This window comes from Schistocerca nitens, chromosome 1, assembly GCF_023898315.1.
Source record: "Schistocerca nitens isolate TAMUIC-IGC-003100 chromosome 1, iqSchNite1.1, whole genome shotgun sequence".
NCBI classification, from domain to species: domain Eukaryota; kingdom Metazoa; phylum Arthropoda; class Insecta; order Orthoptera; family Acrididae; genus Schistocerca; species Schistocerca nitens.
The window spans coordinates 1,057,943,191-1,057,962,738 of record NC_064614.1 but is presented as its reverse complement, the minus strand read 5'-3'; the positions used below and the strand labels follow the sequence as shown (position 1 = coordinate 1,057,962,738).

Below are 19,548 nucleotides of genomic sequence, written 5' to 3'. Positions count from 1 at the left end.
TGCCCAGGTCCAGAGGCTGCAGATAACTCTTGCAGTTCGGGGATGGAACATAGCATTCACATTCCTCAGAAATGGTTTCCTTGGATTGTACAGGGCATGGGGGGTCTGTAAGAAGTAAAATTGTCTTTTCCTGCTGCATTGTTCTTTGCATCTAAATGCCTGAAAAAGTCTTAAATATTACTGATTCTCCAGGAACTGCTGTTGTACTCTGAAGTACAAAATAACATATGTATATTTCGGAAACACCTGGGAATTAGTAGTGTTATTCTTCCAATAACTTACTCTTCCTGTTACCAGAGTCTCACTTTCTCCACTTACACTTTGAAACAGCGGATTGTGGCGTCTTTTAAAACAATTAAACCAGCCTTTTCAGTGCACTGAGATTTTCAGTGCAGGTCTTCAGAGCAATTTCATGAGCTTTCTCTTGCAGCACGTTTTTGAGTATAGGAAAACTTGCACTTCAGTCCTTGGACCTATTTCAGAGGAATATTTTCCACTTAATTGAATGCAGACATAAGAATATTGTTCCTTCTTGGATCCAAAGGAACTGTTAGTTTCAGAATTTAAGAACACTTCCTTATTTTTTGAATATGCTGCACATGTAGACAGCGAAAATTCATATTTTTTTCGCCATATCAAAGAGATTTGTGTTAAAATTGCGATCAGCATAATGGAAGATTGCCAGCTTTCGCTGAATTTTTAGCTTTCTATGTTTGCAGGCCAGAAATTCACATAAGTAAAATTGAACAATTACACTTTCTCCGCTTCGTAGACTCAGTGACTGCAACATCAGATCATGCGACTTGAGTCACATGGAAATAGATTTAGATTTCTTCAATGAATCTACTGATGTCGCTACAAAGGAAGTTGTCATTGACAATGATCTAGGTAAGTGTTACCAATGGAATCGATTACTATTTAGTGCATCACATAACAAAAGATACAACCTGTGTGAAAGGGATAGAAATTCGCTCAATCATACACAGTGTGTAAAAGCTGGATTTCAATTTGTAAAATGTATTGTGTTTATTCCTTAGAATTGGACTTTTTCTCAAAGTGGGTTCGTTAAAAGCAGGGAGTTTCACTGGGACAGATAGAAATATTTGTGAAAAATGTGAAAAATGGGATTTGCTTAAAAGCTAGTGCAGTAATTTGGGATTTAACTGTACGTCCCCCCCCCCCCCCCCCCCCACTTGGAAGTGCACCCCCCCCCCCCTTTTCAGTTTTCTTGGTATGGCCAGTAACGTACCCGCAAAGGCCCTTTCGTCATGATTATAGCATTTATTTCCAAGTCCCATGTTAAAAAACTTGCAGTGTCCTTATAATTTCAGCACACTGTTTGATGCTGCATCTTTTGCTGATGAAGCTATTTTCCAACATATGACACACGGCTTCTCACAGGAAAAGCACAGTCCTTTTACACTTGCAAATTACCACCTTTTTACTTCCCTAGATTTCTAGCTCAATTGGGCCCATAACCTATCAAGACTACTTGTAAAATCTGGGCATTGTCTTTTATTTAAATGCTCACATAAAAGCACAAGGCTACAAGGAATACAGACTTCATTTACTACTGAAATAGCAACCAACTATTATTGTCGACTTACTAGAGAAACAGGTACCTATTGTTGACTGATACTCTTTTTTGAATAGCAAAATTCCAATATTATGTTCTTGTTGTTGTTACAGTAAAGGAGAGTCTGCCTCTGCTGAGAGGTATGTTCTTTGCTGTTATTCTGTGAATGTTATTTGTTTTTGTTTCAAATGTGTGTGTTCTGTTTATTCTGTATCTGCTTTAATGCAATAAAACGTTGTTACATTATTTCAAACTGTGGTCGCTTTACTGAAAATTAACGTAAAAGCATGTTGAATGAACGTTAGTGGTATTTCAATATGCCCCTTGCCCTTTGTTATTTTTTGTTCAAAGATACTTTTATAACATAGTGTGGAAACTTGATTGTCAATACACATTTGTCAGTTGATTCAAACCTGAAATTCCAAACTCTTGTCCAAGGCATTGAATCAAAGATACATTGTGAACGAAGAGACAGCACTTCGGTATTCCATTTCAGTTGTAGATGTTGCCAAAAGGTTTTGCTTTTGAGCACGTATCCTCATTGCGTCATATGAGCGTTGCTGGTGGAGCGTTTAGTTGTGGTATCATTTCCATAATCAGAATTAGCACAGGCAAGCAGTGCTGATCTCTTATCAAAGAATATGTAACACTTCATAGTTATTTTTAGTTAGAGAAAAATGCATTGTACTATTTTCCAGTGACTGACCATTGGTTTATTACTAAATATACATAAATAATTAATAGCAAAACTAATACCTGCATAGAATATTGTTGCAAGGTACAATATACTCATTATCTCTTCTCAGTACAGTTGTGTTCTTTCCAGTGAGTCATCATAGACAAGATTTTCATCTGTCAACATTCCATACTTCATAGCTGTAGTTACTGGATTGAAATCATCAAATTTAAAATGTCTTAAGGTTTTATATGTAATACGATTTACAAAATTTTTCTGTGAACGTACTTTAATTTCCGTTCCAAGATGTGACTTATAGATACTATCAGTTATCAAAAAACAATGCTAGAATGATGATTTGGCTTTCATTGTAATAAAAACAAGACTTAATCATCCATATCTACAAATCCTACTGTCATCAGATAATTTGCCAGTTTCTCATTCCAATTATTTGGAGCTGTTTTAGAGCATATAAACTCTTCTTTAATTAATAAACTGTTTGTACCATAATTGAATTCAGTGAAATGGAGAGCTGCATCAGACTATCTCCAGGCTGAACGTTATAACAAAACAGTGGAAAAAATTAAAGCATCGGATTTGTTAGTTTCTAATTGCCTTTTTTACAGGTTTATGCAAGTGATGAAGATACATATGGACACCATACTTGTTGGCATACAGAAATGAGCAGAGAAGTGCTGTTGATAGCTCATGGTATGTGTTAATTTTTACTTAATTTATACAGTGTGAATTTATCTCGCATTAATTATCACATTGTGACATTGCCTTAGTTTCACATGGACAATGACATTCTGAAGTGTACATTACAGAATTAAATTGAATGCTGACTTGCAAATAGTGGAGTTCTGCTACTAGATGCCCAAGAGGTTCAATTGTCGAGACCCCTCTCAAGTTAGTGGCTTTAGCATCCGAATATTGCATGTACGACATATTTTGTAACTGCTTTAGGGTTGTTTTCCCACCAGTGACCCGTCATTCCACTCCCTATCTCACAGATACTTCTACACCAGTAACCTGTAATTCTGCTTCCACTACACTCCTAGTAGACAAGTCTCCACCATATCCTATCTGTTGGATGGACTGAATGGTGTGCCGCCAAAATCCTTTTTTCATCACTGACAAAGATGTGATCCATTGTGTGGTTCATGCATCCATTCTTTAGACATTAGGTCAGTATTGGAGACAATTTTCCTGTGGTGGAATAACAAGAATCATTGCAGTGAGGAGCAGACAACTAACAGGGAGGAGATTGACATCCAAACTGACTGTCGAGAACCTTGCAGCATTTTGGGTACCAGGGGCTAAATAGAGATACAGTAAGAACTGTCAGGAGATACAGCTCAATTTTATTGAACTAAATATACCACAGTTCATACATTTACACATTGTATTATGTTAACCCATCGTGAAAGAGTGTGTTCAAGGATGTGGAATGGTCATATTATACACTGGTAGCCAGAAACAGCCATTGAAGGCAAGTAAAAGATGTAAACAAATTGAGACTAATGATAATCTATTCACACTAACAATCCAGGGAATTATTTTGTGTGTGTGTGTGTGTGTGTGTGTGTGTGTGTGTGTGTGTGTGTGTTGTTGACGTAGGACTGAATGGCCAAAATCTTTAATTGTGAGAGTCTTTTTATTGTGTCTGTGTGCGACTCGCCATCTCCGCTATACGGTGAGTAGCAGCTTTCCTTCTCATAAAATTTTTACATTCCATCCTGGATTTTCCATTGTTTGGAAGTCATCTTGATACCTTTTGAATTTAATATGCCTCTGTAAAATTCTTATGGGGGAAAAAACTTTGTTTCACAAAGCACCTAGCATCAAGCGCACATTGGTCTATCGATTAATCATATGATTTTGAAACGCACCCCTGCTGGTTTTTGAAAACATTCTAAGTTGATTTTTGAATGCGTGCATAGTTTACGTGATGTCTCTGCCAAAGGAATCCTCATCACATCTAGAAATAAACTTTCCTGCAGACAAAACGGACGGGGATATAGCAGCTGAGCTGAATAAAGCCGAACTGGTGAATGCCAACTGCTGCTTGTTTATGTGGTTGATTTCATTTGCGAATGTTAAGCGTTGTTATAATTACTAGCGAAATCCATAGATTCAGGCTACCAGAGTGGAAATAATTGACTAACAGGAATAACAGGTAAGAAAGATTACATATTATCTTCTTGGTGTATCCAAGAAAGTGAAATTTTGACTGAAAATTTTTGGTCAGGTCGCTACACTAAACAGGACCAGTTAAAGTCCCTGTGTGTTTAATTTCCTCTGTCCTGAAATAATTTGATGGCATCCATTACAAAATATACATGTTTGAGTTCCACAGAGGGAAATTCAGTGACTTGTGGTGTAAGATTATTATTTGAAGAGGCATGGCACTGCACTGCACACTTAAGACCAAATAACGTGTCGTTAAATTTTGTCAAAGATATATGTTTTATATATCAGACTCTTCAGAAAGACGTGCGCTACAAAATGAACTTACTTTTGAAATTTTTTTATATAAATTTTTGACGGCTTTTACTAAGCTTTCCTGCTGAGGCAGTCAATTTATTTGAAACGGAAGTGTTTAATACCACACTATTAGCTAGTTTCAACTGTTCGCTGCATTTCAAGTGCACGTTTTCATCTTCTAGCACATATGGCATTATGCCATAATAAAGAACCAAAAATGAGATAATGCAGTACTGGTACTCCAAGAAATTTTCGCCCCGAAAACCACACTGAAAAGCTTCATATCAGGTCGAGGCCTACATAATTGGGAATCGGGACATACGAATGTGCACTGTAAGGCAAACTATGCATTTTAGTATGGTTCACGAAATTCCGATGCTCTTGGAGTATCCTCTGATGTTTTGTTTCTTTTATGACATAATGCAAGATCTTCTAATGTTTTAGACGTACGAAGATACGGGCTTCCTACTAGCTGCGCCAGCGTGGTGATGCCTCTTATCTGGCGCTCTCTGGCAACTGCTGAAATGAATCGATTTATAGTAGTTCGCGGGAAAATATTTTGAATTGTTGTTCGAAAAGCATTATTTTCAAAGTAAATTTCCTTTTATGCAAGATGAACTATGTGCGGAGAATGTACAATGAATTTCTTAAATCATAGAGCACTTCCTCTCTTTTAAAAATCAACTCTTTGATGACGAGCCATTTACAAGAATTTCAAGCCCAGAAGATCAAAGATTTATGCCGGTATTAAAAATTTAACTGGCATCTTTATGTGATGTATCTTGTCGATATTAAAAATTTTACTGGCATATTTGTGTGACGTATCTTAAAGTGTAACATGCGCTAAACAGATCATCATTATATGTGAAAGCTTAGCTTCTCTTGTAGCTTATTAATCTTCGTGAGTGATATTATATACGAAAGCTTTGCTTTTCTTGTAGCAACACTATGTATATTAATTTAAATGATTAATGTTTCCTGTTGGTGGAATTCAAAATTATACTTTCGTAACATGAAAGTGTACGTGTTGCTACACGTCAATGATCTTTCCAAAACGTGTTTTTCCCCCTGAGTTTTGTTTTCTAAAGTGCCAGGAAATTCGAAGCTGCTAATAAAACCATATCCATTCAAAGGAAAAGTTTTACAGTTCAGAGGGAAAGTATACTGTCACTTAACATGGAAAAAGTGTATTTTCACCCAGGAGAAAATGTATTTTTAACCGGGAGATCTGGGAAAAATCTGGGAATTTTTTTCCTTGTCTGCGTATACACCCTGTATCAGCAGTAGCAGCAAGCAGCCATAAAAAAATTTTCTGGTGTGCCCAAGCTGCAAGATTGCCGCATGCGCATAGTAGTCTGTGTTGTAGTGGGAAGGGGGTTAGTCTCCACGTAAGCCGTGTTTACGTTTAGTGGTTTTGCTGTTTCCTCTTCGTTTACACTTTTTGCATCAAATGAAAACAAAACGGATTTCTGTGGTTGGGAGCTATCAAGTGAATTAAGACAGTCGCATAATTACGTTATTGGTTTCAGTTTTCTGATTTTATTTTATTTTCGTGTTTTTGGCAGTCAGTAACCCTGAAGAACAATGAAGTTATTTTTATCGGTTTGCTAAACAAATGTGGCTTTTATTAAGCTTTTCCTCAGATGCAGTCAATTTATTAGAAATGAAGTGTTCCATTCCGCACTATTGGCTAGTTTCAACTGTTCACTGAATTTTAAGTGCACCTTTTCATCTTCTTGCAAATATGTCATTATGCCATAATAAAGAACCAAACATGAGATAATACAGTACTGGTACTCAAAGAAAATTTGCATCCAGAAAACTGAACTGTAATCCTAGTATCGTATTGGGTCCTACTTTATTGTGAGTCTGGACATATGAATGTGCACTTCAAGCCGAATTACGCATTTTAGTATGGTGTAAAAAAATTCCATTGCTCTTGGAGTATCCTATTTCTTTTAATACATCTCTTAATACTACATATGTACCAACATAATAGGCTTCCTGCATCAGTGTAGGTGCCCATACACATTAACACTTGTTTTCTGGCACTTTCTGGCAACAAAGCTATTTCTAACAGGTCGTGAGAAAATACTGCGAATGGTGCTTTGAAAAGTGTTAATTGAAAAGTACATTTCCTTTTACTTGAGATGAATTATGTTACATGTGCCGAATGTGCAATGAATTTCTTAAATCACAGAGCACTGACTCTCAGTTAAAGCTTAACACATTGAGGACTAGCCACATAGAATAATTTCAAGCCCAGAAGACCAGACCATGTAACACATGCGAAAAAGACCTCTATTTTATGTGAAAGCTTAGCTTTTCATGTGGCCTATTAATCTTAAAGACCAGTAATATATGTGAAAACTTAAATTTTCCTATTTGTGTTTTCACACCACTTAACAATGATGTTGCTATTGGCTGACAGCATCACGTGTCCTATGCACTGAATATCTGCTGTCATTGGCTGGCAAGATCACGACATGAGCTATGATTGGCTTACAAAAGCGCATTTCAGTCTAGATTTTGATGCTTCAGAAACTAACATGGTGTTATCTATACTTTCGTAACAAGAATACAAAAATGTAAAATGTGCGTCATCACATCACAGATCTTTCCACTGCCCCCCCCCCCCTCAATTTTTTTATACAGCTCCAAGGGAAAGTGTACTGTAAATTGTCATGGAAAAAGCGCATTTTTCACCTTGGAAGAAGTGTATTTCACATGAGCAAAAGTGTGATTTTAACCGAGAAATCCGTTTTTTTTTTTTTTTTTTTTCTTTTTTTCCCTCCATGTATACACTTTGCTGTGCCGCTTTAATTCTCAATTAGAGCTAACCTACTTTAAAGTTATCCCTTTCTGGCGCATGATACTGTGATCACAGATGTTGTAGTTTCTTCTGTCAACTTCATCTGTGATTGTCTCTCATTCATTGTATAGGAACATTGGATATTAATCTATAAGAATTTTCAGGAAACAGTCAATTTTACCATCTACAGTGTGTCCATAACCTCCTTCCAATGGGTCATGCTGTAAATTGTCAGAATAGGGCAATGGTGTGTAAAATTGTACTTCTTAAATGCTTATAGATGTTTAAAGAATTTGCTATTGGTAGCCTGTACACTGCTGGAACCCCAGCCTGTGTTTTTTCAAATCTTATACTGAGGTGCACCATCCAGGGCAGTTGAGAGCATTACTCATCGAGGTCTAGGGCCTGTGACATTATAACCAGGTCCCCTTCCTATATATTATTCTACAGTAATGTGGTACTAACTTGTATCTAAGTGCATCTGTTTAGCTTCTGTGGCTTCCAGAGGATCTGTTATGCACAGCACATCTGTAGAAATACCTTCTGGGATATAAGCACACCTTTCTTATTTAATTAGTTGCTTATGTTCTAATGGAAAAGTCCAAATGTGTTATGATGGTTAGCCCTTGAGCTAACCAAATTACCTTATTTATTTCTTCACTGAGTGTTGCAACAGTGTGTATGATTTATTAGAGAGCTCTTTCTCGTGGAAAAATGTATAGTAAGAAAGGCAAGTGAAAATGTTGGAAGTATCATGAATTGCCAAGGTGATGCGTGGCTACTCACCATGCTTCTACAAATTACTTTTACATCTTTCCTCTGCCAGAAACATCCAGACAAGCTGTTTTTCATGTGGTCCAACTGTATGTGAAGTGATGTATTTGTCCCAATATGTTGAGTGACTCCTGAAGTTCTACACGTACAAGTTAAACCAAATGCTCCATCTTAATAACTGCCTTGTATTGCTCAAAGAATGATACAGTCTTCACATTTGTGTGAGGAACATTCCTTGTGGGTGATGTCATCCTCAATTGCATAGTTGAGTTTACAATCCACACTGTTTTTGACCCCCCCCTCCCAATAATCAGTGCATTCACTTTCTTATCAAGATCTTTCCCAGAGAGCTAAAGCCCAAGACCATTGCTGCATTTCGCATTTGGTTGAAAAATTTTCATTATGTGGTATATCCCACACAGGCTGTTCTGTACTAATTCAGACTTCCATCACTACTTCCTAGCAGGAGGACCTTCTTGGTCTTTGTAACCTTAAGACTTCTTTTCTCTGTTCTGTCAGCGACCCTGAATTTTTTGGGTTATCTGCACAGTTTTATTCGCAGTCTCCAGGACAGCGAAATTGTTGTGCCTAGAGAGTAGATTTGTAGCATCTCTTGAACCTGTTGGTTGATTTGGCAGGGTTGGCTATGATTCAGTCATCTACCTACTGTCCTTGTAGCTACTAACTACAGATGTCAGCTACTCTTACTATGCCTGTATCACTGGCATATCAACTTGTGAGTTTCAAGTTACCTGCCCGATTCCATAATTACTGGGCTATGAGCACTACAGAACTACAGTGCAAAACGATAGTGACACCTCCATCCAAGGTGGTTACGTCAGTGCCCAACATGAAAAAAATGTAGGCAGTCTCGACGCTGTCGACTTTTTCTCACTACATTGTAGCAGTTACCAATATTCTCCGTAGCGACAGTATCAATTTAGTCCAGTCCCATTATTTGGTGATATGTTTTTAACAAAAAAATTGTGATATATAAGTGTTGCTGAATTAGTTCAGTGTTACATTACTAAATATATTTTCCCGTCCGTCAGGCTCAAGTAGAGAAAACCATCAACAGATTTTGAAATATGCACATAAGGTTGCAAGTACCTGGTGTATAGTGACAACTGACATAGCACATGGCTAGGACAACTGCAGAGGATTACTCTGTTGATATCAACACAAATAATTGGGTTGAAGCTGCCTGTTATCACAAAGAGGTGCAGGTGAGATTTCATCTCTGTCAATGATTTATGTAGCTGACATGCAAAGGAGAGCCTCCCCACTCAGTCATATCTAGCAGACTGGAAAATATCTAAATTGTTGGAGGAGTGCAAACCTTTTTCCCCCTTCTCAAGCTGTTATTTCTCTAGTTGGCAAAATTTATTAGCCACAGATGGAAAACCTCACAGCACGTGGTAAACTGCGAACTAAACTTTTTTTGTAAAACCAAAAAGTTGTTTTGTCATTTCTGTAGTGATTTTATGAGGTGCCTTTGCAGTGTTAAAGTGGCCCTGCTGAAGGTCTATACAACAAGCTTTCATATGTGACACACATCTGGTAGCTTAGCTTCCTTCAAGAGATAGTTTACCATGCAATCTGGGGGCACAGTATCCTCACAACATATAACAACTTCAGAATATGATGTGGTCTGCTCTGTTTCCAACCATGTACTCGTGACTCATCAGCTTCAGATGGTGACGAACAATTCGAAACAGCAGGTGTAAATTCTTGATGGAGGAAAGGTGTCAAGCTTTGATATAAATTGACCTCGTGGCATTTTTATTTCAGTTGAGCTACAAAAGGTCAAGAGGTTTTGATTTTAAAAACAGATGTTACTTTATGTTCACATTCTGTAATAAACTGTGGAAGTTCACACACCTAATGTATCTTTAAGCAAGGGACAACCCTGATAGTAGGAAGTAATTGATGGTGTACTAGCAGTAATAAAATGTAAACACAGCAAGGGTCACTGTGTGCATAGGTGTGCAACCCCCAGGCTAGATGTGAGGAAACGCAGATCAACAAATCATAAGTAATTACTTTTTAACAGAAAATTCACAACTGAACTGGTAATAATCTAAAATCAACAAAGCTGTATTGTTATAGATCGCACTGATGATGCTTTAGGACAAGTAAGGCGAAGCACAAATGAGATAAATAAATTAGGTAGCAGCAGGAAAAGGCATTTTATTTACAAGGCAAGTATTCATATGCTTGCTGCAGAGAATGGTCATAGAAACAAACTTGAAAATAGAGCTCTTTATGCAGAGCACTGCTTCACCTTTTACTAGCCATTGTTTTGCTAGACCATTCTATGGTTTAAAGCCACTTATTAATTTTCTGTTATTCAGCGATAGTAATATTTAATAAGCAGAACACTGTAAAGAATATTGCTGAGTAATGGTACTGTTGAACTGAGGAAATAAAAGTCGATTGAAAATAATAAGTTATTGAGTTTCTGGTATCTGCACACTGTATTTGAATACAGATCTACCTTTGGTAAATTGAAATCCTCATGAAATAATCATGAGAAAAATAGCCAAGCAAAGTAGAAAGAATTGCAGCAAAGTTTTTGATTCCATCCATGATTTCCAACAAGGTCTTTGCAACTGGTTATGTTGTGAGGCTAGATGAATTAACTTTATCACAACATAGACTAAACCTTAACTCATACTTCTGGTTAATAGCACATTCAAAAAAGTAATAAACATATATAAAACAGAGAAAACATAGCCATTAAAATAATCACTTGCATGTAGCATTACACTGCACAGAACACGTCACTTCAATTAAAAATAGTCTGATACAAACACACAAAAAATATGTCAGCGGTTCAAGTATTATTTGGTATGTTACAGTATTACTCTTCCATCATTGCTTGTTGGCTGCTGTAGTTTAGACGAATGTGTAAAAGAAATACATGTGACAATTCTGTAGCACTGATGTGCAAATGCAATGAAACAAGATAATTCAAACTTCACATTTTTGGCCGCATATGTTTTCCGTACATTAACTTGTTTCAAGATTTGAAATGTTAGATTAAGTAGCTGACTGAAACATTGTGAAAACACAGTAAATGAATTACTGGCAGAAAGAGGATTATTTTGAATACAGGTCACCATTGATAAAAATACATATTGTGTAGAGACAGCGTAATCAAAGAATAAAGTCTCCCACCACCTCCCTAAGTCCCACAGTCTGGCCACAGAGGAGCGTTCCCCTCGTAACTCAGTACCATCCGGGACTGGAACAACTGAATTAAATTCTCTGCCAAGGTTTCGACTACCTCTTGTCGGGACCTGAAATGAGAAATGTCCTACCCACTATCCTTCCCACCCCTCTTACCATGGTATTCCGCTGTCCACCAAACCTACACAATATTCTCGTCCATCCTTACACAACCCCTGCTCCCAATCCCTTACCTCATGGCTCATACCTCTGTAATAGACGTACATGCAAGACCTGTCCCATACATCCTCCTACCACCACCTACTCCAGTCTGGTCACTAACCTTACCTATCACATCAAAGGCAGGGCTACCTGTGAAACCAGTCATGTGATCTACAAGCTAAGCAGCAACCACTGCGCTGCATTCTATGTAGGCATGACAACCAACAAGCTGTCTTTCCGCATGAACAGCAACCGACAAACTGTGGCCAAACAAAAAGTGGACCATCCTGTAGCTGAACAAGCTGCCAAACATGATACCCTCATTTCAATGACTGCTTCACAGCCTGTGCCATATGGATCCTTCCCACTAACACCAGCTTTTCTGAATTGTGCAGGTGGGAACTTTCCCTGCAATACATCCTACGTTCCCGTAACCCTCCTGACCTCAACCTCTGTTAGTCACTGTCCTCACCCATCCAGCCCCCTCCCTGTTCCCATTCCAGCACTACACAGCTGTCACTTCACTGCCACACCCAGTCTTTTAATTTATTTAATTTCTTTTCTTTTATTTTTATTTTTTTTTTTCTCCTTTCCGTTACTTACCCCCTCCCCCCTCCGCACCTTCTCTCATACCCTCTATCTAAACTGCAACACTTCACTGTCCGCCACTCCCACCATACTATCCCTCCCCGTCCCCGCCTCAGCCTCCTCCTTACCCCCACCCAGTCGCCACTCCCATCATGCACTGGTGCTACTGATCACATTGTAGTTTCAGCTCTCTGAGATTGCAGATATGTGTGCAAGTTGCACTTTGTGTGTGTGTGTGTGTGTGTGTCTACTGCTGACAAAGGCCTTAATGGCTGAAAGCTGTAATTGTGTGAATCTTTTTATTGTGCCTATCGCGGCTCAGCATCTCCGCTATATGGTGAGTAGCAACTTTCCGTCTCTCGTATTGTTACATTCCATCCTGGATTTTCCATTGTTTGAATAAAGAAGTTGTGATATCTCTGTTACATCAAAACCAGAAACAGGTTTTGCACCATCAGCTGTAGTATAATATTTTCTCCATCTTGTATTATAATTATTCCCCTAACTTTGTAAAAATAAAGACCTTCTTTCCCACTTACCAGCCAAAATTGACGATAAAACTGTACAGTTAAAAGATAGTATTGTGGGCAAGTATGGGCCTTCAGGAAGCAAAAAGCTTAGTGCTGCCAATATACACATAAAAGTACAAGAAAATATCCAAGCTGTTGGGACTATTAGATGCATTTCCAGTTAGTAAAGAGGCGGGAGACCATTAATGTTTCGTGGAATGCGATGACTGCAGTAGGTTGCTAGTCATTGTTGGAAAATGTATTAAGACACACAACCACTGCTGGAATCTCATATAGTTGGAGTTGCTTATTTTAACTCTTAGAGTGGGCGCTTCAATTTTCATAACATGAGCAGTTGTGCAGCTAATCTTTGTTTAATTAAACAATGATAAAATAAACTTTTACAAGCTAAATCACTGTGTAATGAAACAATAATAAAATAAAATTTCATTGTATTACTGATGCAGTGTAAAAGTGTTATCACACAGTAATGAACCACTCTGAGCATTAAACAGTGTAGTTCTATCACACCCATGCCAAACACTTTTACATTTACTAGTTATCTTGTAGGGAATTATATCATTAGTGGGTTGTGCTGCTAGCCCATAATTAGGGTAATTTTCTTGCTCAGGTAGTAAATTTGCCCTTACCTCACTTGCTGTTTATTGTATATTGCTGCTGCTCATTTGGACATATAACAGCACAGTTTATCACTGTGTTAGCTGACACAGTAATGAAGGATTAGAAGTGAACATGCAAATTGTAAAACAACAATGAAACAGTAGAAAACAATGTTGCACTTTAGACGTAGGTGCGCCCATTTGAGGGTTAAGCTTTTACTTCATATTAATAAATTTCTATAAGTCTCATTTATTATCAAGGGTGTGCAGAATTTCATTCTGCTTGCAGAAGAAAATTTTTTCTTTCACTGTTATCTTGAAATACAGATATTACATCTGCAGACTACACCTTATCTTTTCTTATTTGTCTTTGATTCACAGGCTCAGGGGAAGTAGGAGTATTTGACCAAAGAGAAGGGAAGCTGTCTTACATGTACAAATGTCATGAGAGGTCTGTGAGAACTGTGCAGCATCATCCAGTCGCTGAAAATTATTTTGTCACAGGCTCAGGACTTGGGTAAGTGTTATTTGTCATTAGAATATTAGTAATATTGCATTTATGCGATAAAGAAGTGAGGAAATTGAGGGAATCAAAGTATTTTAATGAAGTGCTTGCAGCATTTCACAGTAAAAGTTCAGTGATAACAGTATTTGGTGCCCAGAAGCCCTAATTGACTTACTTTGCAGATTTTTTCCTCCAGAACATATTAGTACAGATTATTTCTGTATAAAGACTTCTTAATCTTACTGGCTCACGAACTTCCTCCTCCCACCCATCCTACCTTCTTCGTTCTGTCTTCTTTTGGAGAATGCAGATGATGCTGAAAGATCTTTATGGCCATAAAATTAATAAAAATAGACATGTTTCTTTCTTACCATCCTCTTGTGCACTACCAGAAGTTTTCTTCAGATTCATTGCTTGATAAGAGGCTCAAAGGTTTTTAAATGAAGTCATTCTGCTTTAGGCTGTAAAATTTTATTTCTTGTGATTACAGTTTTGACACATTGTCATTGTCAAATATTGTGGGATGTTGTAACCCACTTAATAACATGATGCTGTGACGTGCTGGAACATAGTTTCCACCAGTGTAAAAGCAAATGCATTTGGTTGTATAAATTTATCCGCTTTTCCATACACCATGCTAGCACATGTTAGAATGATGGTGTGGGGAACAATGGATAAATTTACACATCACATACATTGCTGGGAACTATGTTCCAACTTGGCACAGCTTTGTTATTGAGTGGGTTACAACAGCCGACAATGCTTGACACTGACCATGTGTTCAAATCGCAATCACAACAAATAATATTTTAACTGCCAAAAGTGGAATGACTTCATTCAAAAATTTTGTGTGTATCCAGTCCTCATCAAAATTCTAGCCATAAGTGTCTGAAATATTTGCTGCGCGCTGCTGGACTGAATTTGGGTTTGTTTTCTTTGTGCTAAACAGCAGGGCCGTTAAAATCTGTTGCTTAAAAGAATGGGACGAGTTCTCATTGATTCCCTAATACAGAATATGTTAGGTTGGTGTGTAAGTTAGTTGTGTTTTCTCATAAGTTGAATGAAGACAACATGTACACATAACAGAGACTTCAGTCATCAGTAATATATTCTCCTTCACTATGTACAACAGTCCGCCGATGGTGTGGTTACTTCTTAGTTTTGCACTGTAGAAATCGTGTTGTTTTGAGGTGAAGAACTCCTTGAGCCATGTTCTGAACACATTTTCATCCAGATAGGAAGTTTCTTGAAGATTGTTTGATAGTGTGGAAAAGGTGAAAATCTGAAGGTGCAAGATCAGGTAAGTAAGGTGCATGTGAAAAGACTCCCCAACCCAATCCCTGTGTAGTGCTTTTTGTCTGTCTAGCAGAATGCGAGCAGGCATTGTCGCGGAGTAGGATCACTTCTCGCAGTCTTCCTGGTTATTGTTCTTGGATTGTGTCTGCAAGACCTCATTTGTTGACAGTAAATGTCAGCAGTGATGGTAACAGCTTGGGGAAGCAATTCATAGTACACCACACCGTTGCTGTTCTACCAGATGCATTACATTATGTTTTGTGGATGTGGGCAAGTCTTTCTACAGGGAATTGCCTCTTTGTTTGGACGCAACCATTCCTTTCTTTTCCTTATGTTAGCATAAAGACACCATTTCTTGTCATCAGTAACATACAGGATAGGAATGGTCAGTGTTCCTCACAACCCAATTGATGACGAGCAACAGAGATACACATATGACCACCTGTTGATTTTTGTGATTTTATCTTACAACATGTGGTACCCATACACCTGATTTTTGAACCTTCCCCATTGCATGTGAATGTTGCATGATGGTGGCATGATCGTAGTTCATCACTTCTGCTAGTTCTCGAGTACACTGATGTGGATCATTGTGGATTAATGCGTTTAAACGATCTTCATCAAACCCCGAAGGTCTTTCTGAATGTGTAGAATCACTGTGTCAAAACAATCCTCCTCAAAATGAGAAAACCATTTTCTTGCCGTTCTCTGTCCAGTGGCATTATCCCCGTACATATCACAAATATTTGTGGCTGTGTCCGCTGCTGTCACCCTTCAATTGAACTTGAACAGAGGAATGTGTCAGAAATTTTCAGATTTCTCCATTTGGCACTTTCTAGCATCCACAGTTCAACTCATTATCTGCAAATGACAAAAGACGTTTATACTCAAATAGCAACAGTGAACCACAGATAAAAAAAATGACAGTCAATAAGTAAGCTCATAGCAACTGTAATACCAACAACCAAACCAAAAGTGCTCTAAACTTACTCGCCAACCTAATATATGTATGATGAAGGGCTAAATATTGTACATGTGTTCAGCGGTGCTTCTGAGTATAGTAGTGTCAGTTTTTGTCATTTTATGAGATGAATCTTCATATCCTGAGTTTCTTTTTTACTGTGGGAACTAAATGGCACTTCAGAAGAGGGGCAGGGGAAGAGGGGGGGGGGGGCTGAGTAATTGATATGCCTTTACTGATAAGAAGGATCGTAACAGTTGTCACCAATTGACATCCTTTGCTTGCCATAGTAGAATATGTAATTCCAGAATTGCTTCCTCCATTATTTGAGGTATGATATACACTCAATGGGTGGAGGACAAATTTGTAGTAATCTGTAGTCAGTGTGATGTGGGGACTTAAGCAGAAGTATCTTTTTTAACCTTACTAGTACTTTGTACCCATATTTCAACTCAGACTAATGACTGCAAGTCTATTACTCTGCAACAGTTTTCAACTAATTGCCACCATCATGGACACACACTTTTTAAAAGTTGCAAATGTCAGCACTAATCTGTCAAGATGAATCATTTTAGCACCTGAAACATTAGAGATAACTGACTTCAAGATTCCACATAGTTACCAATATTAACATGCATACTTGATGTAAACTTCTCTCTGAAGTAACAAAACCTTATCTTGAAGATAGAGGTAAATCAGATATGAAAGTCCCAAGTAACACACTACTGGAGTCTAATGTATGGAAAGGGTCCTAAATTAGAGCAATATAGAGTGAGCTGGAAAGAGGCTACTGTTCGAATGATGTCAACTTTTCGGAAACCCAGTGAGTTCAAAATATATCATCATTTTAAATGTTAGAACTTCCCAGTGACATGTTAAGAATTTTTGCAAGTTTTTAGTGGTTACATAGTGGCTCTTGCATCAGATTTGGAACTGCAGTGCTGACTGGAATATCAGAGATTGGTTACAACACATTCATGCAACAAACCCTAAAGTATTGCTCTAGTTAGTGGCATCCATACCATTTAGAAGCAAAAACAGATACTGAACATATGCAAAGGAATCACTAACGGTCACACATTTGTTTGACCCATGAGAGAGCACCACAAAAATGGTAAAAAACCTGAACTGGCAGAGGCATGAAGATTAGATGTCAACTACCCATGAGAGCCTACTTGGAATCTAGAAATATACTAACAGCTCCCTACATACTGCTGCTGTAGTTATCATGAAGACAAAGATTAGTGCAATTATTGTGCACACAAAGGCATTTAAGCAATCAGTTCCCATGTGTTGTATACTCTGGTCAATTGGAAATAAACCCTCACATATGGTTCAGTGAGTAGTACCCCTGCCATTCACTTCAGTGTTTTATAGAGTATAAGTGTGGGAACCATGGTGGTGGGGGCTACTTCTCTTTGCAGTTCTCTGTTCACTCTGCACCTTTACGGGTTCTCTGGCAAATTAAACGTTGTGCACCACACTTAATTACAGGCTTTATAAATTTCTTGTAACATTGTTGAGTAGTGTCTTGAAATGGAATGTAGTAATTGATAATGCAGTTCTCCTGTTTCATTTACGTTTTAGTTAAGTTTAGAGATAACATCCTCATCACCACGACCATCACCAGTTTCCTGCTATATTTGCAAGTCCTTCTCATCTCGATTTCATGCGATCAATTGCTTCCTTCTTAATGCTGGTGTATGTGCTGCCATGTATCACATCTATTATCCGAAATCTCTTCCATATGCCGTTCTAAGTCTCTTTTTACAATCCCCTCCTTCATTCTTAATATATGTCCAAACCAGTATCAATTCCAACTTTTGTAGTTCTGTCTTCCTCAGTTGCATATAATATTATGGTACATTGATAATTTTTACTTATGGACCGTCTGACAGCAATTTATTATCAGCAATTCCATACTTAGGAACAGATTTAGTCCAATGAATGTGGGGAGGATTTGCTGTTGATAACACAACATTAAATCGATTCTTTACATTTCATTTTGTATTACCATTTATTATAGCAGCTATGGCAGCAATTCATTTATTGTTCCTTCATCAAACTGAATAAAACACAATTTTAGTGCCATACGCGTTTTGCCTTTATTTTCTGCAAGGCATCATCAGCGGCAGGTGCAACAGGAGCGTAATATGTGAGAAATTGTCCACGCAACCTGCCACTGATTATGCCTTGCTGAAAATAAAGGTGAAACGCGTATGGCACTAAAATTGTGTTTTATTCAGTTGCTGTCCGACGGTCCATAAGTAAAAATTATCAATATACTGTAACAGTATCATTTCCTTCTTTTTATTACATCCAGTAATTGTCTTTGTTCTCCCACTCTTCTGAGTACCTCTTCACTTTTCACTCTAGCCATCCAACTTATTCTTTCCATGTTCTGCCACGTCCAAATTTTTGAAGCCCCCCCCCCCCCCCCCCCCTTGTTGCTCTTTCTTTCTTTCTTCCTTCCTGTTTCCACGTTCCAGCACCATACAAGAGGACACTCCATATAAGACATTTTATTAGCCTTTCCCTTAAATCTTTGTCCATATTACTGTAGATAATTCTCCTTTTCTTGTAAAATGCCTCTTTAACCATTACAGGCTTCCCCAGGGCAGATAACTCAAAATCATATTCAAGACTCAACTGACTGAGAATTGTTAAGATCAGAAAATTGTGGCGCGTGGAGGCACTTGAATGGCAGTGCATGTGAATGACATGTTGTCCATATCTGTGCAGGGAATTTAGCAGCAGTAGGAAAGTTTATACTTCTCAATTTGCCTCTTTTGGCATAATTTTAATGATACGATACACATTATCATCTGCTTAACTTTGAAGTGCTATCATTGAAGCAACTGTACGTAGTGGTGGTGCCGTGCTTGGTAGGACAGAGGTAGAAATAACAACACAACAAGTCAAATGGCTGAAAGCTGACAAGATAACTGACACACAAGCTCTTTTAGAACAAGGGTGGGTCTAGCTAAACTGTTGGGTGAAAATGTCTCTTTGCACAGTAATCAACTTACTCTGCTTGATCACTACTTTTACAGGAGGTCAGTAAATGACTGATCAGTTTTCAGAAAATAATTTTTTACCAACATGTATGTAATATAATTATTGATATATTGGCACATTTAAAAGATCAGAAAATCATATTAGGTTTTGCATTTATATTATTTTATCACATGTACAGGTACAGAGATGGGTACAGGGACAGGCAGCTTTAGAGACCAGCAGAAGCTGTTGAGTAAAGAAACCAATTGTATTAACAATCACATACATATAGATCATGATGAGCACTTCCACATAGCATGCAGAGAATATGGGAGAGTGGTGGGAGTAGTGATT

General features: G+C 37.9%; 1 protein-coding gene across 14 annotated transcripts in view; it reads left to right on the top strand.

Annotated features, from left to right (window-relative positions):
* Positions 1 to 19,548, top strand: part of LOC126197486 (WD repeat-containing protein 76-like) — a 400,466-nt gene that overhangs the window by 343,888 nt on the left and 37,030 nt on the right. For 10 of the 14 annotated variants that reach the window (XM_049934649.1, XM_049934650.1, XM_049934644.1 and 7 more), the window contains exons 8-9: positions 2,879 to 2,963; positions 13,817 to 13,952. The exons of 3 other annotated variants lie outside the window; for them this stretch is intronic. In XM_049934649.1, the coding sequence (XP_049790606.1) occupies positions 2,879 to 2,963; positions 13,817 to 13,952 (221 nt within the window). The remainder of the gene's footprint in view (positions 1 to 2,878; positions 2,964 to 13,816; positions 13,953 to 19,548) is intronic. One more of the 14 variants, XM_049934646.1, reaches the window with a different exon arrangement.